The sequence below is a fragment of the Ochotona princeps genome, chromosome 21, assembly GCF_030435755.1.
Source record: "Ochotona princeps isolate mOchPri1 chromosome 21, mOchPri1.hap1, whole genome shotgun sequence".
Taxonomy (NCBI): Eukaryota; Metazoa; Chordata; class Mammalia; order Lagomorpha; family Ochotonidae; genus Ochotona; species Ochotona princeps.
In genome coordinates, this window is record NC_080852.1 from 29,360,056 (window position 1) to 29,382,528 (window position 22,473).

At 37.8% G+C, this 22,473-nt stretch overlaps 1 protein-coding gene across 3 annotated transcripts in view; it reads right to left on the bottom strand.

The window, feature by feature from the left end:
* Window positions 1–22,473, bottom strand: part of TOPAZ1 (testis and ovary specific TOPAZ 1) — a 51,395-nt gene that overhangs the window by 10,295 nt on the left and 18,627 nt on the right. For all 3 annotated transcript variants that reach the window (XM_058678850.1, XM_058678849.1, XM_058678851.1), the window contains 10 exons: window positions 21,743–21,828; window positions 20,209–20,334; window positions 17,900–17,963; window positions 13,679–13,830; window positions 13,396–13,488; window positions 11,285–11,400; window positions 5,122–5,188; window positions 3,863–4,037; window positions 3,067–3,167; window positions 1,326–1,491 (listed from right to left, as the gene is read on the bottom strand). In XM_058678850.1, coding sequence (XP_058534833.1) covers window positions 1,326–1,491; window positions 3,067–3,167; window positions 3,863–4,037; window positions 5,122–5,188; window positions 11,285–11,400; window positions 13,396–13,488; window positions 13,679–13,830; window positions 17,900–17,963; window positions 20,209–20,334; window positions 21,743–21,828 — 1,146 coding nt within the window. The remainder of the gene's footprint in view (window positions 1–1,325; window positions 1,492–3,066; window positions 3,168–3,862; window positions 4,038–5,121; window positions 5,189–11,284; window positions 11,401–13,395; window positions 13,489–13,678; window positions 13,831–17,899; window positions 17,964–20,208; window positions 20,335–21,742; window positions 21,829–22,473) is intronic.

A 22,473-nucleotide genomic window follows, 5' to 3' on the forward strand; every position in this document is an offset into this window, starting at 1 on the left:
CTTCTTCTATTTCCTTTAAAAATGTTTTGTAATTTTCATTATAGAGGTCTTCCATGTCTTTCATTAGGTTTATTCCAAGGTATTTAAGTTTTTTCTCTGCTATTCAAATGGGACTGTACTTACAACTTCTTTGTCAGTAATGGAGTTGTCTGTGTATGTGAGGGCCATCAATTTATGTTCATTAATTTTATACCCTGCCAAACTCTCTTATGAGTTCTAACAGTCTCTTTACTGAGTCTTTTGGCTCTCCTATGTATAGAATCATGTCATCTGTGACGAGGGATAATGAAATTTTATTGTAACATCACATAAATAGATTCTTAGACTCATGTTGGTTTGGAGTACCCTTTCCTATGTATGCGAAGACAGAATATTACACAGGCTGCAGTCAAGATGTCCTGGTTTCACAAAGCAGTGGAAGCGCGTGCTACACAGCTGGACTGTCTGAGCTGAAATCTGACCCTCTTTACTTGTTACATCACTTTAGGAAAGCTGTTAATTAACTCTAACAATCTCTTTTTATCTATGAAATGGGAACTGTGTAACAGGTAGTCATTGCCCACAACACTGGTGTCTCATCTGGACATCAGCTTGTGTCCTGGCTATTCTGTTCCCAGCTCCTTCCCTGCTGATGGCCTGGGGAAGTGGCAGTACATGGGTCCAGCCCTTGGTCCCCTGTCACACATGTGGAGACTCAGATACTATCACTCTGGCGCCTGGCCCAGCCTGGCTCAGCCCTGGCTCAGCCCTGGCTGTTATGGCCATCTAGGGAGTAAACCAGAGGATGTAAGATGTGTCTGTCTCTCCCTCTCTCTTCATAACTCTGACATTCAAATAAACAAATCAATCTTTTTTTTTTTTTTTTTTTTTTATTATTTTTATTACAAAGTCAGATACACTGAGAGGAGGAGAGACAGAGAGGAAGTGGAGCTGCCGGGATTAGAACCAGCGGCCATATGGGATCAAGGCGAGGACCTTAGGCACTAGGCCACGCCGCCGAGCCCCACAAATCAATCTTAAAAACAAAAACTATAATATCTCTGAATTTAGGATTTCTATGACGATTAACTGGAACTATACAGGTGAATTATTTGGTATTGAACCTAGATCATAGCAACAACTAGTTTTTATTAATAAAGACAAAATTTTATCCTAAAAGCTAAATTAATTTTTCCTTTTTAGTTTGCACAATAACTTTTCCTATCCATGTGTATTTAGACCAAACTGTCACTGACAGTGTAATGCCAATATACAGTAATTTCACAGAAAAGAACTTTTAAGTGGTTAACCAAAATTATCTTAAGCTTGCATATAACAGAACTTACCCCTCAATACCCAAATGGCACCTTCCAGGCTTCCAGTTTTTAGAAAAATTTCTGCTGCAATATTCACAATTTGACATTTTGATGCTAACTTCTCAGGCCCTGTAAGACCTTTTAAACTCGTGAATTGTATTTTTAGTTCATGCAGTTTATCTAGGACCTTCCTTCCCTGGAGTAAAAATAAGGAGCATGAGTTGAGCATTCAGTGTTACAGTACTACACACAACTCCCTGATAAATAAGTAGAAGACAATTAACTAATTTGAGTTATCATCCTGGAGTGTAGTTGCCACACAGCTCCGTGATTTTCTCCTTAAACCCATTCCTTCCAGCTGCAAAGAAGAAAAACAAAACAAGACAACAACAACAACAAAGGAAACAAAGAGGGTTTTGCCCCACATTAACTGGCCCCCATCCCTTTATCAGCAGTTTTGTTTTCATTCACTTTATACACATTGCTTGAAGATGTCACTGGAAGAGGATTTCATGCCTCAGTGTGGAAAACTAATGATTATGTTTTACTTACAAAGAGACAGTAAATGTGAAGGTAATTTGCTACCACATTTAGACAGTGAAAAAATAACTTTTGATTCAAAAATACTTTTTGATTCAGTAGACTAATTATTTCATGTTATCTATGTGAAGATTATGGCCAATGGTAAACTATAATGTGACAGCAGGATCAAGCTGTATCTTGACACTGCAGGCCTACTGCAGGAACCGCCAAACCTTCTAGAGACCTGGAGCCTACACACCCTTCACACATCACCATGCTGTGATGAATTCTTTCATCTTAATTTGTGATTTTTAAAAATGTGTATAAGAGACCATACTGTAGCAGATTTATTACAGAACACATATTCAATTATATTTCTAAAAAATTTCAACTCTGTGTCTAACACTATCTTCAGGACCTTGTTTATGGGTTGTCCTGTCCCATACTTGAACTTTACTGAGCCTGTAATTCCACTTCTGACCTGAGATAAACCTAAAGAACAACAGTACATCATTGTATTGAGTTAGCAAACCATTGCTGCAGTGAATTCAGTCTCAAAAAGACATCAAAATGGATAGGTGGAGTTCCAGAACATTCTAAGAGGTGGTTGTTAAGGAGTTTGTTAATTGTGAATAACCTGAGTTCATCTTAACAAAAGGGTATTGAGGGTCTGGTGCAGTAGTCTAGTGCCTGGAGTCCTTGCCAGGATCCCATATGGGCGCCGGTTCTATTCCCAGCAGCCCCTCTTCCCATCCAGCTCCCTGCTTGTGTCCTGCGAGGGCAGTTGAGGATGGCCCAAGGCCTTGGGACCCTACACCTGTGTGGGAGACCTGGAAGAGACTTCAGGCTCCTGGCTTTGGTTCGGCGCAGCTTTGGCTGTTGTGGCTGCTTGGGGAGTGAACCATCCGACGGAGGATCTTCCTCTCTATGTCTCTTCTGCTCTGTGTATCTTACTTTTCAATAAAAAGAAAATAAATTTTTAAAAAAGTGTATTGAATGATTCCAACATTACAATGATAATACTCAGAAGTTGCCTAAATGAATTATGAATTGAAAGTTGATTCAAATAAATATGACATTTAGCATGGCTAAATGTCATGCTAAATGACATGCTAAATGTCTGGGTCACATTTTGTTACCTGCAATGATTATTAGGAAATGACTAATCTGTAGAGTTATCCAGATTTTGTCCATCATTATAAGACTAATATACCTCCTTCCAAGCCAAAACAAAAACTTAATCAAGTACCTTGGACCACTGTAACATCCTGTGATAGAAGTACATAGCACTGATTCCAATTCTTCCCAGCAAAGTTTTATCTATTTCACTATTTTGTGGATCTTTGATAACTGTAATACAAAGAGGTACATGGAAGAAAATGAAATAATCACAAAGATGGGAAGAGATTAATATGGAATTAATGATACTACAATAAAGACTGGATATTGAATTTAGTCCACAGTCCAAATCTACACATGACCTGTTTACATACAATTTGTGAGTTAACAATGGTTTTTCTATTTTTAAAGAGTAGAAAATGGATACAGAACATATGTGGTGTGTGAAAAACCTAAAATATTTACTACCTGGCTGTTCACAGAATGACTACAATACTAAAAAATTTATGCTAAAAATTCTCAAAATTAGATGAGTTTTTTTGACTTGTATTAGTGCAGGAAAGTACTATGATACGAAAATTCAGTTCCTTATAATTTTCTATAATTAGTTTTTATCAATTTGAATAAAAAGCAACACAAGGATCTCAAACATTTACTATAGCAACAGCTCTTGTCTCAGAATTGTGACTTAATACATATGTGGGAAAATTTATTGACACTAAATATTTGAGATTAAATATAAATTCTTGGTAATCATAATTAATCTATGGAAGATTATGCAAAAAAATCTATGGGACACTAATAAAGAGTACCTGAAACCTACAACATTAATTTATGCTCCACATGGAAATTACTGAGAGCTCTGCCTTCCTGGTAGCAGTGTACCATCCTGTTAGTTACTCAGATGAAAATAGTGACAGTCTTACCTGTTGCAGCAAATTCACAAAAAGGAACACATGGTCTTTCTTCTTGACAGTCTGTTGTTAGTGTTTCAGCAACACAAGCACAAAATATCTGGAAATCTTCAAATTTTTCACAGCCAATTTTTACACTGATGTATAAACTTCCCAATTTGATCCAGTCACCATTTTCTTTACAATGCTATCAATGGTATTGAAAGCAAGAAAACAAACAAAAAGAAGAGAGAGAAAAATCATAAAAATATTTCATTTAAAGCACACACTATGGGTCAAGTACACAAAGGCATTAGTATACAGACATTAATAAAAATCTCTGCAAATCTTCTAAATTTACTTCCAAGTTTCATACCAATAACACCTTATTTTAACTTCACTTTCCTGACTATAGTAAATTACTTATAAATTTCAGACAACAGATGACATTTGTTTTAATGATTAAAGTAGTTAATGTCAACCTCAAACTTGAGCTTCACAGTGCAGCTGGATTTTTATGAAAAACATGAATAGCATAATTCGAGCTTTTTCCAAAAGACAATAATTTACATCGTTATTTGGTCATAAAACATCCCACCTTCCTATGACTTCCTATTATACAGAAATAATTATAAACAAAAAAAAATGTTCCAAGGACGAAAAATACACTAATTAAGACTAGGGCAGCCATTAATCTATAGGTACTTCAAACAGTTTATAAAAATGGAACTGAAAGGTACATATTGGTGCAAGACATTATGAAATTGATGCAGTTTCTCACAATATGTACCATCCATGAAATTTCTCAGGACCCCTAACTTGGCATGGATTTCAAAATTTTTTCACAGCATAATAATCTAATTTCACTTCCATGAACCTTCTGAAATATCTTCAGAGAGGAATACAAAATAACATTAAATTTAGAATCTTCCTGAGATGTCCTCTATTTTTTATATTCCAAATGCATGTAGAATAATGCAGTACAACCCTGACATTGTCCATTATTTCACATTCTGTAGCCGACCATGACACCAGGTAAATTTCTTAGGCAAATCAATGGCTCAGCTTTGTATTCAAGGCCAATAATAAGTGTATTTTTAGAATGATCTGTACAACAGAATTTCAGATATCAAAACAGATGCAATTTCAAATATTAACTGGCAGAAACAATAATGAACTTCTTGAACATTTCTCTGATTTCCATATTTCTAAAACTTTTCTAAGTTACTACTCAAACTTTTTGTTATTGATTTGCCAAGATCTAAGCAAAAAAAAAAAAAACACAAACATACCTCTATTTCATTCAAAGCTGAATCTAAATCACACTTCCAGTTCACCTTAAATGACCTCACCTGTAACCTTTAACAGAAACAGGTTAATTATGCTTACATTCACTGCCTGAAGTCACTACTGCTGCTAATTAATCTGTCCTATAGTTATATTTAAGACATTTGAGAAAAATGGATGTAAATATGCCATGGAAATCTTTAAAGCTCAAGAAATGGCAACTCTGCAGATACACACCACCTCAGACCATTGCCTCCTCAAACCTTACAGGCAACATTAAAAGGAATAAACAAACCCTTCATGAAAGCGTACCTTTAACCTGACTGGAACTTTAAACCCAAAGTTTAAAATAATTGTGACAGAAAAGAGAAAGGAAAAAACTTCAAATCCTAGCACTTGGTTTCCACTGCCTGGTCCTCACCGTCACTGTTTCAAAGTGGCAAACAAAGAGCATCTGAAAACTGAGCAAGCAAACCCAATGCGCAGGAGAACTACAGAGGGGATGGTCGTGAGCATCTGATACTGACTTTAAAATACCATCACAAAAGCTATGTCCACAGTAATTTCAAAATGCTCAAAAACTGTCTGGGTAGATCAAAACATGCCAGATGGAAGGAATTTTAACATTTGTGTGATATCAGATAGGCCATCTTTGAAGTGCATAGCTTTGGGGAAATACAATAGACAAAAATGAAAGAAACACTCTTTAATAACTGAAAAGAGAAAAAAAAGAAAAAGGGGAAAGAGGGTGCCACCAAATAAGTATTATATATAAGTCCATTTTGACAACTAGTTGCAATGCCCTGCAAATTATCTCAGAGCATTAAGAAATTTAAAAAGGAGAGAATCAAGATGACAGAATAGGGTAAGGGCACGTTTAAATGCATGGAGAAACATTTAATCAGGATGAAGCAAAGAGGACACATTGCAGGAAATAGGAGAGGACAGAACAACAGCAGAGGAGTACCTGGAGACAGACACAGGAAAGCAGCAGACACAACGGTGTGGTGTTGCAGTGACAGATACTCCAGCAGCATTCAGCTAATGGCGATCTGAACTCCACCAGCAGCCAGAACTCCACCAGCACCCGGGTGGGAAGGGACTTTCACTGGGAGCTTGGGAAGTGAACCTAGACAAAGAACTGTCCGTCCTGCTAGTCTGTTTGATTTGACCAGGAGTCGAGACAAAGCAGCAGATCACAGATGGGCAGTGTGAGAACAGGGTGGATTTCACAGCCCAGTCAGCTCCCCTAGAGCCAAATTGGGTGCCATTTTGCGTGAGGAGGCAAGAGCAAGCGAAAGGACTGAGAATATGCTGAGTTGGGAGTGAACTCATTTCTGACTCGGTGAACTGCAGCAACGTGGCATTCTACGGGTTCCACCCAAGACAGGTCTGGGTAGCCCTCAGATCTGATGGTCAGCAGATCAAGAATTGTAGTAGTGGTACGTCAGGCGCCATTTTGTACACTGTGGCAATAGCTTTAGGACAGCAGGGGATAACAGTGAACTGTGCATGTGCTGATCTTGCGAGAACTCACTGAGTTCAGCGAATTGCACTGTGGCATCGTACCAGTCAAAATAGGTCCGTGTGGCACCCAGACCTAACGTCCAACAGGATCTGACAGTATCAGTGCCACTGACAACCTAACTAGATAGGACACCTGGTGTCTCTCTAATCCTGGGACCTGCTCCAACCAGAAGTGGGAGAAAGGTTGTACAGACAACAGTGCAGCCTCAGCACGGTATCACAGGAGGAGGAGAGTGGTGAGCCAGGAGCTGGGGCTGTGGAGACCACGGTGGAAATCTAGCATAAGAACCCAGACCTGGAACAAGTGCCTGCAAGCAAAAAGTTGTGTACCAACTGCAATAAGTAAAATCACATTGTAGACCTGTGGGTGACACAGCTTAAAAACCTGCCCCAAGGAGAAAACTCTGCTAACCAGAAGTGTAATGACCAACAGCAAAAGAAGAGACAACGGCACAATGAATATTACCGAAAACTCCCCTACAAAGGAGCAAAACCCTATGCCAATCTCAGAGTTAACTGAGGAAGACATCGAGAAAATGGGGCACACAGAATTCATAAAACTCCTTTTAAAGCTTCTGATCAAAAATGAGAAACAAATACAAGAGTTCAAAGAATTTAAGGAAGCAATAAAGCAAATCAAGACTGATATATCAGAAATTAAGAACACAGTAGAGCAAATTAAAAGTACAGTGGAGAGTCTCCAAAATAGAATGACACAAACAGAAGAAAGAATCTCAGAATTGGAAGATGTTTCCTGTCACCAGGGGGAAACAAACAAAAAGCTGGAAGCAGAGCTGGATCAGGCTGAAAAAGCATTCAAGAATTGAAAGGCACTATTAAGAGGCCAAATATAAGAGTTATGGGAGTCCAAAAAGGTGCAGAAAGAGAAGCTGAGTTTGCAAATGTATTTAATGAAATAATAAAGGAAAATTTCCCTAATCTAGAGAAAGAATTGGGAAACTACATCCAGGAGGGGCACAGAACTCCCAACAGGCTTGATCAAAAGCGATCTTCACCAAGACACATGATCATCAAGCTCTCTTCAATTGAACATAAGGAAAAGATCCTTAAATGTGCACGGGAAAAAAATCAATTGACATATAAAGGAATGCCAATTAAACTCACAGCAGATCTCTCACAAGAAACTCTACAGGCCAGAAGAGAATGGAGTGACATATTCCAGATTCTAAAAGAAAAAAATTGTCAACCTACGATAACATATCCAGCAAAGCTTTCTTTTGTCTTTGAAAATGAAATAAAAGTTAAAAGAATTTGTGTCTTCCAAACCGGTCCTACAAATGATACTTCAAGATGTTATCTTGACAGAGAAGAGAAATAGCACCAAGCAAAACCAAAGGCAAATGGGAAGAACATCCCAGTAAAATGACAACAGAAGACTAAACCAATGAACAACCCATTCCTAAAATGACAGGACCAAAGTACCACCCATAAATATTAAACTCTGAATGTAAATGGCTTAAGCTCAATCAAACATCATAGATTAGTAGACTGGATTAAAAAAACAAAACCCATCCATTTATTGTCTAGAAGAGACACACTTCACCAACAAAAATCAGCGGAAACTATATTGCATGGATTTTGTTTTCTGTTAGTTTCATCCCTTCAAAACACTTTGTTCTGATTAAATCATTCAATGACTCGTAGATCATACAGCAGCAGCATTTTCTTCGAGAAGGTTCTTGATTTTCATTTCTTCAGCTACACATTAGGCATTTTGTAGCATGTTAATTAACTTCATGATGTTGTTAATTTCTTTTTTCTTCCTGATGCTGATTTTGTTTTGGGGCTTGTCATTGAAGGGGATGTATAGTAACTGTGTAATGGAGACTGTCATATCTAGTAACATGTCATTTAACTTCATGGCATTGTAAATTTTTATTTTTCTTTCTATTGTTGATTTTGTATTATGACTTTTCATTTAAGGGGATGTACAGTAGCTGTAAAATGGAGACTAACATCCAGATGTGAGGATACAATGTAGTATGCATTTCTACTTCAAGACAAAGATGGACTTGCAATGAAACTGTGTGTTATACCTTAACAATAGGATGCTGGACTCTCTGGCATTGTCCATGCCTGCAATGATGGACATATGACTGAGTATGAAGAACTATATGTTAATAATGATACAGAGGAACTAGGTGGGGGAGAAGGAATTGGGGAGGGGATAAGGGAAATGCCAGGAGCCTATGGAACTGTGTCATAAAACGATAATAATAATAATAATAAAATGTTAAAAAAATAAAAAAGAAAGGAAAATGAAAAAAAAAAGGTCCCTCATGAATGGTAATAAGAAAAAAACAAACAAAAGAGTAACAGAATCCAAGACCATATTAAGAAAATAATACACCATGATTAAAAAGTATTTATTTTAGGGATGTAAACAAAGTTTAATACTGGAAAATCCATCAGCTTCATACACTACATATATTAATAAATTTAAGAAAAACTCAATTCCAAAGGTACTTAAAAAGTTTTTATTCTAACAAGCGGTAATGAAAATAATTAAAAACAGGATTCAAGGAATGCTTGCTTAAATATATACTCTATAATCCTAAATCTAATATCAAATTTAGTGGCAAAATTCTAGAGATATTTTCCCTAAGATTAGGAATAGTGCAAGGATATCCACTATAACCACTATTACATAACACTGCATTACAGGTGTAAGACAATGCAGTTATGTAAGATAAACCAATAGCATAAAGGTTATGAAGGAAAAAAATATCCCCTATCCGCAAATATTTTGATTGTATGTCTGGAAAATCTCAAACTCCAGAATGAAATGAAATGACGTCAAAGAACAAAGACTTCAGAATAGCTTATAAAATTTATAGGTAAAAATCAGCATATGTAAAAACACTTACACAGAAAACTTCATTCTCAATTATTGCCAAACATTAAATACTTGTATGAAGAAAATAAAAAATACTGTTTACAGACACAAAAAGTAGACTTGATGAAAAAGAAAAAATGTCCTTCCTTGAAGAGGATGACACAACACAACAAAATTTGATAAAAGAAATTTGGAAAAGCTAAAATTAGATTCACATCTTAAATATACAAACCTAGTTAAAAAATGAAATTGTACAAGCAGTAGAAAACAAAGGTATGCTTCTGGCAAAATGTTGGAATATGGAAACAATAAATTCAAACACAACTAATCTGACTCAAAACTAAAACAATAAAAACTAAGCGTTATATCACTTAAAAGTAAGTTTTGGGGGGATGGAGTTGCAGCCTAACTGGTTGAGCCAGTGTCTGTAACACTGGCATCCCATTGGAGCACTAGCTCCACTTCTGATACAGTTCCCTGATAGTGCACCCGGGAAAGCAGCAGAGGGTAGCCCAAGTGCTTGGTTGGGCCCCTGCACCGATGTAGAAGAACTAGAAGCAGCTCCTGGCTCCTGCTGGGTTGGCCCAGCCTGGCCTAGCCATTGCGACCATTTGGGGAGTGAACCAGCACATGATCTACCTCTGTCTGTAACTCTGCCTTTCAAACATTTAAATCCTGAAAAAAATGTTAAATTTTTTTTGTGACAAATATCACTACAAAGTCAAAAGATACCTAACTGGGAAAAAATGGAATGTATATGGCACACATTTGCAACACTTACTCTAAAAGTGTAAGGAACAAAGACCCCAAATCCAACAGAGGAGCTGGCATGGTGATGCACCAGGTTAAGTGCCAGCATCCTGTGCTGGAGTGCTGACTTGAGTCCAGCCTACTCCACTTCTAACTCCACTTCCTGCAATGCACCTGGAAAAGCAGCAGAAGATAAACTACTTGGGGCCCTGCCACCCATGCAGGACAGCAGAATGGAGTTTCTGGTTTCTGACTGCAGCCTGGCCCAGAACTGGCCACTGCAGCCATTTGGAGAGTGAATGAGTGGATGGAAGACATCTTTCTCTCTCCCTCCTTCTATTACTCACTCTGTCTTTCAAATAAATAAATCCTAAAAAGTAACACTTTAAGTGCCTAATAGAAAAAAGGAGAAATGACAAGATCAGACAATACAAACTAAATGTGTAAGAATAGCCCTTAAGTGTTAAAATTCCTTCAAAATGAGGAATGCAAATTAAAACACTGAAACACAATTTGCCACCCAATAGATTGTCCAAAGTATTTCAAAACACTGTGGTATATTTATGTTAATTATCAGGATTTTTTTTCACAAAATTGCCTTTAGAGGTCCATAAGTTAAACAGACAAAATGAAAAATAGGAGAGAGGCAGTAAAGTATCTTACAAACTAATGTGACAAAGAGTAAAAATGAAAGAATCAACGTCATGTGTATGTATCTAAGAATCTGCATTAAGTAGAATTCAGGGATAAAGCAGAAGACACTCCTTTTATACTTAATGTTTTAGAAGCTGAGAAGAAATGAGGTGCTGACAAACATGAAGGTGACCAGAAACAGCCTGAGGATGGCAGGATGTAGCCAAGAGATGGGAGAAGGGCCTGGACAGGCTCAGGACAGGAAGCTGTCAGGATGTCTGGGCACAGGAACAGATCTAAGTGTTCTCCTTTACCCAGCAAGCGCACACCAAAATACACATATTTCATGTCTTTATGTATTTTAGGCATGTATTTAATATATTTATAATGATTTATCTCACCTGGATTTCATTTCCAGAACTGCATTTATTTCTTGTTTGGAAGGCTGTAACTGGTATAAGAGCTTAATAATATAGTTAAAGTGTTCTGGGTCAAGCATCATCCCAGCTTCAACAAGCTAAAGAAAAGAAAAACTAGTCATTTTATAAAAATGTGAAGGTTTGAGAATCCAATGTTGTGTAAAACAACCAACAGATTGATGGCAAAAGTGAAATATGGAGGCACACAGAATTAAAACTCACTCTAAAAAAATTGTTTTGAATTTGAGACTTGTTTTCTTCAAAAGTCACCTTTCTTTCAGAAGTTAATATTTAAAACAGGGCAGGCATTGAGGTGCCTCAAGTTAAGGTCCCATTCTCCACACACATGCCACAACAGAGGGCCAGGCCCTGAGGCCTGCCTCTGCTTCTGATACAGCTTCCAGCTGAGACACCTGGGTGGCAGCAAGTGATGGCTCCAAGACTCAAATCCCTGCCACCTGCTGCGACCTGGATAGAGTTGTGGGTTCTTGCCTTTGGCCTGGCTCCATACCACATACTAAAGGCATTTAGGGACTGAACCAGCCCGTGGAAGAGAATGCCTTCTCTGTTACTCTTTCAAATAAAAAATCAAGTTTAAGAATATTATTTTAATTTGAAGCATTATCTTCTTCATGTTTGAGAACCACACAGACACCCCGCTTTAAGAATTTAAAGAAAAACAATTCTGTATTCTAAAACTGATTTTTTTTTTTCCTGTTCTCTAGGTTATCTCAACCACATTATCAATCACCAGCTATGTTACTGACTAGCTAACTGCCTTAACTCAGATTATCTTTTGGACCTCTGCCTACGGTGTTTCCACAAGATCCTTTGTAGCACTAAAAAGGACCACTGTGGGCCTGTGTTCCTTGACCGTTCAAAGACTTTTGACTAAATGGACAGTACCAACTATACATGAATATGCACAAGCGCTTATCAGTTATTGACACAAAATTATCTGTTCTTTGAGCTTACTCAAAAAGATATAAATTGAGTAAATGTGAACTTTTTTCTTAAAAAATAAGGCAATAACCCAAAGCAATTTAAAACTAACTGATCTTTTCTAAATGACACGTTAATCACAATGGGCAGCTGATACATTGCTAGAGGAGGAGGAGCAACCTCTTGCCAAGGAGCAAACACAGTTTGTCACTGAACCCCAAAACAGTCTCAACAGGAAAACTGTACTGATATTATGTACCTGCTAGGGTCTACAGTTTCATGTTAATCATACAATAATGAAAACAATGATCTTTGATCAATATTTTCCACTGAGGGCAATTTGATTTGGATGGTAACTGCATTTTGCAGAAATGCAAATGTTCTTCAGTATCAGAAAATTTCTCAGATCTTTATTGCGGTTTTCTACAACTACTATTGCTGGTAAGTTGGTTCTGATTTAAAAGAATTCCAGGCAAGTCATTCTGTTTGGTTTTGTAAAGCAGAACTAAAGATAACTATCTGCTAGAGTAGAGCTAGTGAAAGAAAGTAGGTACGTAGGCTTCCTACTACCAGGACCATCCAGGATGGTGAACAGCATGGAACAAACCCAAAACGTAAACATTTTCTGTGAGAGACAGAACTCTTACTTGCCTTTTGTTTAGTATCAAATTTAAAACTAATTGCAAACCTCATGTTTTTCTACTTACTATTGGTTATAATTTTTTATTTACACGTTGATTTTTACATTTTTATTGTAAACCATTTCGAATTTTCTGGAGAAAGAATTCTAACTATACCTAAGGAACAGAGATTAAGACTGCTCATGTTCTCTTGCTAATTTCTCCTGTAAATCACCTCAGATCTTCAGGAAAAAGAATTTCCTTCCATTAAATTTAAGATATACGGATGAATACTGTTCATAAGTCAAAAGGCAACTGGAGTGTTTGGAACCATTAATGTAAGAGCTGGGCTCATCAGTATTGAAGTCTGTTCACCAACTTTATTTCAGGGGGAAAAAAAGAACATTTCAGAACACATATATATATATTTTGGGTCAACAAGTTACGAAAAAATGTCAGTTCCAGAGTATAACAATTATTTTCTTGATTATTCATCATCAGAGAACAGAAAAGAGGTAAAGAAAATCATACCTTGCAAAGAGTATCAACTAAAGCAGGTATAGCATTCCTTAACTTCATAGTGGCCACGTGCTCAAATATCTTTAGTAGTATTTTCAGAGCAGGCTATACAAAATTTAAAAATTACATTAATTTCAGATCTTCTTTCAGTACAAAATCATTTTCCAAATTTGTTAATGCTGAAAAACAAATATTCTCTAGAAAGCATTAAAAAATAAATAATTGCTACACTCAAACAGAACAAAAAATTCACTTCAAATAGTAAAAGAAAAAAAGAAAAAACCTGGTTACTTACCAGCATTTTGACCATTATGCTGAGATTCACTACCTGAAATACTTCTTTCAACAAACAGTGTTTGAGTAAAGAACTTAAAAGGTCATTTAACACTTGTAAGTCAAAGTGCATACTCGGAAGAAACTTTCTGTAATACTCCATAAATATATTTACTGAAATTGAAAAAAATACATATTAAAGTCATTTGCTAACTTTTAAGACATCTAATTATAAATATTTTAGATTTAAAGATAAAGTAGTAGTAAGAACGAATTTTTCTGGAAAAATCTGATTTTGTTTCAGCAATGTTTGACGGAAACTAAAGCAAGAGTCAAAATGGCAATAACATTTAAAGTCAATTAAACATGTTTTGTACTATAGCAGGAGCTAACTCACGTGCTATCCTCCAAAACAGGTCCAAATTACCAGGTACCTCGTGGTGCACCTAAAGATTAATTTCCTTTAAAAAGTAGTTTAAATAAAATTCTTCAAAGCATTTTTATGTAACAATCATTTTCGATTTTCCTCCATTAATTTTACTAAAATGAGTTGGGACCCCTTTATTGGTCATCCTCTCCCGACCCATTCCAGGTAAATAATATCCTTAGCTAAAGCTGCCTCAATGAAAACTACTTTGTGCTCATTTTTTTTTTTTTTTCCCCAAATTCATTTATTAACTTGAAAGCTTAAGTCACAGACAGGAAGAGGCAGAGTGAGATTCCATTTGTTAGTTTACTCGCCAGAGATGGGCTGGTCTGAAGCCAGGAGCTTCCTCTGGGTCTCCCACGAGGGTGCAGTGGCCCAAGCACTTGGGTCATCCTCCACTACTTCCCAGGTGCATTAAGCAGGGAGCCAGATCTGAAGTGGAGCAGCCGGGACTCAATCTGACACTAAAATGGGCCGTGGGCAGCATTGGCCTCTGTGTTCAGCATTTCCACCTGAAGCACTTACTACTAGGCTGGATTACTCGGAATCACATAAGCAAGTTAGTAGCTAATAAGCATCACAGCATGACTGAAAAACTGATGTTGATGTTGCAAAAAGTTTCATTTTGACACTACAGTGTAAAAATCTTCAACTTTCTGTAAAGCTTCTTTCTATATAACATTTGCCTTCCCTGGGCACACACAGAGGAATTCTGGCTGCTATTCTGTTTCTACTCTCTACATAGTTACCTATTCAGAAACACTTCAAATCATAGCCTGCAAAGTTCATGGTGTCTACTACTGTTTATTAAAACTGAAACTGCAGCTGTTTAAAAAAGGAGCAACTAGTTAGAGTAGGTATTGGTGTGCAAACAGTCTGTTAGTTGACTTACAGCCCTTCCATCTTTTGTCACAGAGCTATTTTTAAGATTTTAATATAATTTCCTCTTTTAAAATGGTCCTCTCTGGTTGCACTGTTGGGTAGAAAAGGTGTGAACACTTACACAGTGTTTGACATGAACTGCTATTCTACCTTTGAGGAAGACTCTGGCACCTCATACAGCTATGTCACCAGGCACTTACCAGAACTGGATCCTTTTACTCCCGTCTCTGATTAGGAGCACACAATTCTAGGGGACCAGTAATCACTGGCCTTTCCTTCCTGGAGCTCTAATTCTCACAAGAGGAAATAATGTTCATGATTTTGCAAGTAGCTCATTCAACTCTTGCTAGTCTTACAAACTGGAACACTTTTGTATATTACTAATGGTAAATCTAAAATACTGAAGCAAACACCTTTCTTCAGTTTAAATTTACATGATGAAGTTTCTATCCTCTGTACTTCCTCTGTCTACTTCAAACCATAGAAATTAATTAATTCTGCAAAACCTGTTTTTTTCCTTTTTGCTCATTTGCCAATTAATTTTGGTATTCACCAACTGCACAGTAATTTTTCTAGTTATTTTAACCATAGAACTTCTAGAAAGAGAATTTCATGAGAAAGTTCAAATATAAGATAGGGAAAAGGCAGATAAGCTAAAAAATTGAGAAGCAGGAACTTAAACAGGTGTTTGTACACCAAGCTGCACTATAATACTATGCACAACAATCTAAAGCAAGAAATAACTCAGGTGTTTACCATACGATGAATGAGCAGATTGTGGAAGATATGTATCATTCAGTTTTAAAAACAGAGTGTTCTGACACGTGCTACCACACAGAAGAGCCTGGATGATATACTAAGTGAAATAAGTCAATCACAAAAGGGTCATTACTGCCAAACTCCATCTATATGAAATATCTAGAATAAGTAAATTCACAGTGGCATAAAGTGGATAAGTGAATAATAGAAACTCGGAGGTGGGAGTAACTGGAAGCTACTATTTAATGGGTACGTTTTGTTTGGGGTGGTGAAGTAGTCCGACAAATGGATAATGGTGAGGGTTACACAACACTGTGGATGTAGGGTTACCACCACTGAAGTACATATGTCCAAAGGCTTACCATGACACATTTCATGTTATGGCTATTTTATCAAATAAACTGAAGAAAGCTGAAGAGACATAACAACTAAACAAACATCTGGTCCTGGACTGAATCCTAGACTGCAGAGGAAATTCTATAAAACATTACATCAACTGACACAATTTGAAGACAAACAGACCATACACAAAACTGCCATAGTACTTACGTTAAAGAATGATGTGAGTAAAGTTACGGTTCTAGAAAAGATCTGAAACTTTTAGGGGGAGAGAGCTTTGGCATATGCAACTTTAGGTGATTCAGAGGTGTGTGTGTGCGCACGCACTCAGCACACACATCATTCACAATTGGGAGGAGGAAGACAGAGAAGAGTAAATGATAGTATGCATAACCATTTTTGGTATTTAGTAATTGTTTGTAAATTTCAAATTATTAAGTAAAGTTAAGGAAATAGAATTCCATGTGGGAATTCAAATATAAGACACAAACGAGGACCTATGGTTAAACGGGGTGGGAAGCACCATCTGTTCAGTCACCTCATCTTGTCCACAGTGATCCAGGAGGCCACAGCGGCAGTTAAGGCTCAGCCTTCACACTGGTGATGGTTTCTCTTTTGGAGTTGTTACCTAGTTACCTTTTCTCAAATCCCATCATGTTTCTAAACATTACATCTCCTTGTACATGGTATCTGAACTATTCATTCTGTTTTACTACCCTAATTTATATTACATCAAACAATTTTTGTAAGGTCCTGACAATCACTTATATTCATTTTTTTGTCTAAGCCCCCACTTCAGTTTTCTGTGTCCACTGTTCTGAAATTAAATTCTGCTACAGTTCTCCTGCAGCTACACTGGATCTTAAGACAGCAGGAATTCTGTTTTGGGCGATTTTGCACCTTTTCTGTGTTGTCCTCTTTCCTTCCACATCTCATGTTATAGAGCTATTTCTGGAGTTTGTTTGCCACATTTAGCCGTACACGTTTCTCCCCCTTAGCTATCACCTTCTCTTAGTTCACAGGAACATTTCCATGCAGGCTCCTATAATTTTCACCTTAACCACTTCGTTAAAGATACATGAAGTCCACGTGCAATTTCCTTAGATGCTTTGAAGGGGAGATGACATCAGAAAAACAAAATTATAGACATATTTGGGAAATTTGTTCAAGAATAAGATTTCAAGTGGATGAACATGAGGCTAAGGTTCTCTGTTACCAACATGCTATGTAGCTGTGTCAGGATGACACATACAAATACGATTTTGTTCTCATTCTCCTGGCACTTAAAATCTAAAAGAGGAATGCTGGAAAGATGGGGACAGAGCTAGTTTCAGGTAACAGTCTAATTGAGGAAATCATCCTGTTTCCCGGGGGGAAGTCTTGAAAGCTGAATAGGTTTTGCTATGGGGAAGGGCAAGGATGGAAGCAAGGCACCTGGGCAGAGCAGGCAGGGACAGCAAGAGCCGGGCAGCAGAGCATGGCGTGTTTAGCCCATCAGACAGGACCCATGGATGGTGATCAGGCTAAAGGGGAATGAGCAAGAGCATCCAAGACTCCTGTTTGGAAAGATCTCTTCAGACTCAGTTAAAGGCTAACTACAACTATCTTACACCTGACAATTAAACGAAAAAACTGCTACATAAGGCAATTACACTTATATGTACCACAATATTTTTTATGAACAAAACATTTATTTTTAATGCTTTCTAAGGCTGACAAAATAATTTTCAATTAAGGCATTCAGTTTTCATGCTTAGTAAGTACTGGATTTACTTTAAAACTGTCAACAGCATATTGTTTATAACATCTATATTCATAAAGCTATTTGCCTCCTACCTGCACGATGTAGCAAACACAGCTCATTGACACTTACATATTTCTTAAGGACATCCATGCATACCTGCAAAAATCACAAAAAATGGAAAATTACCTTTCAATCTTTTTCTGTTTATTTCAAAAAATTTTTAAATGAGCTTAGAGCCCTGGAATAAAGAAGCTCATGCTTGGTTAAATTCACAGGTTAGAAACACATTCTGAATTCATTACAAACATTTTTTAAGGTAATTTTAGAAGTAACTATGTAATGGTACAAAAATAAACACATTGATAGGGCCCGGCGGCGTGGCCTAGCAGCTAAAGTCCTCGCCTTGAACGCCCCGGGATCCCATATGGGCGCCAGTTCTAATCCCGGCAGCTCCACTTCCCATCCAGCTCCCTGCTTGTGGCCTGGGAAAGCAGTCGAGGATGGCCCAATGCATTGGGACACTGCACCCGCGTGGGAGACCCAGAAGGGGTTCCTGGCTCCCGGCATCGGATCGGCGCGCACCGGTCCGTTGCGGCTCACTTGGGGAGTGAATCATCGGACGGAAGATCTTCCTCTCTGTCTCTCCTCTCTGTATATCTGACTTTGTAATAAAATGAATAAAATCTTTTAAAAAAAAAAAAGTCCTCGCCTTGTACAGGCCGGGATCCCATATGGGCGCCGGTTCTAATCCTGGCAGCTCCACTTCCCATCCAGCTCCCTGCTTGTGGCCTGGGAAAGCAGTCAAAGACGGCCCAATGCTTTGGAACCCTGCACCCGTGTGGGAGACCCAGAAGAAGTTCCTGGTTCCCAGCTTTGGATCAGTACGGCACCGGCCCGTTGCGCTTACTTGGGGAGTGTATCATTGGACGGAAGATCTTCCTCTCTGTATATCTGACTTTATAATAAAAATAAATAAATCTTAAAAAAAAATAAACACATTGACCAATGTATAGGCCAGAAACAGATGTTCTCATAGCCAGCCAGGTAATTTGTGAAAAATATATTTTGATCTTCTTCTCATATTATAAACAAAAATTAGTTTCTGCTGAATTAGGATCTAAATGCAAAAGGCAAAACAAGATAAAGTTAAGAAAAATATGGGATACTACCTTTATCATTTAGCAAAGACAGTTTTAAGAGGACACAAAAATTCCCATCACAAGAAACAAACAACTCTCATGCTGAACACATGGGAGGCTTGCATTGTGCTGCTGCAGGGTAAGCTGCCGTTACAGATGCGGAGATCCCATATGAACACAGGCCAGAGCTCCAGCTCCATTTCCAACCCAGGTTCCTGCTGATGCACCTGGGAAAGCAGGGGGAGATGGTCCAAGAATTTGGATCTCTGCCACCCACATGGGAGAGCCAGATGAAGTTCTTGGCTCCTGGTTTCGGCCTGGCCCACTTCTGGCAGCTGGGGCTGTCTGGGGAATAAACCAGTGAACGGAAGATCTCTGTGTCTCTCCCACTCTTTGTGTGAATCTTTCAAATAATCAGGTTAAAAAATCAAAAATTCTGCTTTTCAAAGATATCTTTAAGAGCAAAGAAAGGCAATTTATAAAACAGCAAAATCTATGCAATCAATATATCTAACAAAGAACTTGTCTCCAGAATATATAATGAATTCTTACAGATTGGTAAGAAAAGAAATATCATATAATATAGGCAAAATATCTGGCTGCATTCCAAAGAAGTGCATCCAAATACTCAGTGAACATACTGGAAAATGCTCCACCCTGTTACTCATCAGTGATGGTATCACTGCCCATCCACCAGAACGGCCAAAATCAAAAGGATGATAATATCCAGAGCTGGAAATGATGTAAAGTTAACTCAGGCACTGCGGGTGAGCGAGTAATGTGGTATCACCATTTTAGAAACCTGTTGGCAGTATCTGCAAAAGCTGAACATATGCAGACCCTGTAACCCGGAACTTCCAGTTTTAAATATACTCTTATCAGAATGTACACATATGTTCACCTAGAAACATGCTGCAGAGTACTGACAGCATCACAGTTGCACTATCCAACCTTGGAAACCACCCAAATGTCCATCAATAGCAGCATTTATGTGCTAAATTAATTCTGATATGCTCAATGAAATATTATCTGTTATGAGCAATGACAGACATCTACAATGAAATATAGCAAACAAATGGATCTCAGAAACACTGAGAACCAGCCAGACTCAAAAGAATACATATTCATGATTCCATTTATATAAAGCATTAAAACTGGCAACAGCTCATTCAGACGATGAGATCAATGAAAATTTAAATTAAAGTGAATGAATGAAATATTCAAAGCAGCTTCTACTACTTTCATGATTTTGAATGTTTTACCTTTTCATCCCCTTGCTCAGGTACATGAGCAAACTTGCACTGTAATCGCTCACAGCCTCGTAATGTATTAAAATGAAATTTGCAATATCTGTGGGGTAACAGTAATCCTAAGGGCTTCTGGAACACCTAGAAAATTAGGAACATTTTCTATATTAATTGTAAAATATTTAGTGTAACCAATGAGAAAGTATTTGGTACAACAGAAATACTATCTACCTCAAACTTATGAATTTGATAAGCAAAAATAATGTGCCAATTATTTTTACAAACAGTTTTCAGAGCTGGCGTTGTGCTATCACAGGTAAAACCACTGCCTGTAAGCACTGGCATCCCATATGAGCACTGGTTTGAGTCCCAGCTGTTCACTGCTAATCCAGCTCCCTGCAAATGGTTTGGGAAAGCAGCAGAGGACGGGCCCAGTGCTTGGGCTCCCAGAAGAAGCTCCTGGCTCCAGGCTTTAGTCTGTACCAGCACTGGCCACTGTGGCCATTTAGGCTGTGAACCAACAGATGGAAGAACCCTGTCTCTAACTCTGCTTTACAAATCAATCAATCATTCATTCAAAATCTAATAATTTAAAAATGCAATTTACAGTAGCATATTGAAGAACTTGTTTGTCTGTAAATTATTCTAACAAGACTTCTACTTATTCTCATTTTTTTTTTTTTTTACAGTCTTACTGCTTTTTTAGAATGGCTTTAGGTTCACAGAACACTTAAGAAGAAGATATAAAGATCTTTGGACTCCCTGCCACAACACATTTTCCATATTTTCAAAAACTTATTCCTTCCATTCATGCACCTGCCTCTGCTTTTACAAAGAGTCTATTATAATATGCATTCTATTTCAGACGCATTTATTAGAACCAAATTTCTTTTGGGGTAGAATTGTGGCCTAGGGAGTAAAGCCACTCCTTGTGACACTGGTAACCCATATGGATGCCAATTGAGCCCCAGTTCTCCAAATCTGGTCCAGCTCTCTGCTAATGGCCTGGGAAAAGCAGGGGTGGACGGCTCAAGTGGATGTGCCCCTGCACTCATGTGAGAGACACAGATGAACTTTCTGGTTCCTGGCTTCTGTGTGGTCTAGTGCTGGCTGTTATGGTCACCTGGGGAACGAAGCAGCAGATGGAAGATCTCTCTCTCTCTCTCTCTGCTTATCTCTCCATTTCTCTGTGCTCTGATTTTTAAGATAGATAAATCCTTTAAAAATTATCTTCAGCTTCTCTTGACTAATAGAAAAAGCCAAGTGATATAGTTACAAGCTTTCTCAACACACTGCTTTGTGCTTGCAGTTTTCTCTTACATCGGAGCCCACTATCTTCTGCTTTGGATGTTTACTATCTTCTGCCTTCAACTTCTTACCTTTGTGCATCTTTTTTCCAAAACACTTCTTACTTTCTGCCTCCTACCACTGACTGCAATTCAAAATCTACAAAATGTCTGTCGTGGCTTAAAAATTGACAATAGGGAAATACAGAAGAGTTGAAGTATAGGTTTTACAAGATTTTTTCTTGTGTAAGTGGGGAACTTACCCCTACATTTTTTTCCCTCTTAAATATTTCACAAGTTTCTAGATTCTGCAGCTTTAGCATAGGACAGCTTCCTGGAAATCTGGAATCTAGAAATGATTCAGAATGGTATTACATTCAAGCAGGTTATAATGTATCCCCCTCATAAAAATGAAACAGATGATCATCACTATGCTTATAAGTTTTAGGCTGGAATATTCATGTTCAACTTACAGACTGTGCTTCCATGTGCATTACTGTGAAACCTAGAATGATTTACATCTTGATACCCTTTCACTATTTCTGTAGTTGAATTTAAAGTTTAACCTCAATACAGGCCTTGTTCAACTTCCTTAAAAGCCTTTCTAGTAGCACTGAGCACTGCAATTAAATGTCATGTTCTGAGTTAAATCAACAAATACTGCAAAAATAAACCCATGAGAAGAAAACTACTGACAAAGCTAAGTGCTGGGGACTGCACTGGGTACTCCTCACTGCAGCAGCCCACAATATGACTGTTGTATGAACAGGGATTCTGTAGAAGTGCCAGATTCAGAGAGGTTGTAAAAGTGGATCGGTATCCTTATAATACTCAACCCCAAAGACCTTATGATCTCCTGTCACATAGAATGAAAAAATTCTATGAGGACTCTGCAAAAGTACCCAGCTGCAAGAGAGAAAGAGACACTTCGCCCCAAAACAAAGTCTGACCAAGCCTCACCTAAACACTAAGTCTCAAGAATTGTGAGAAACAA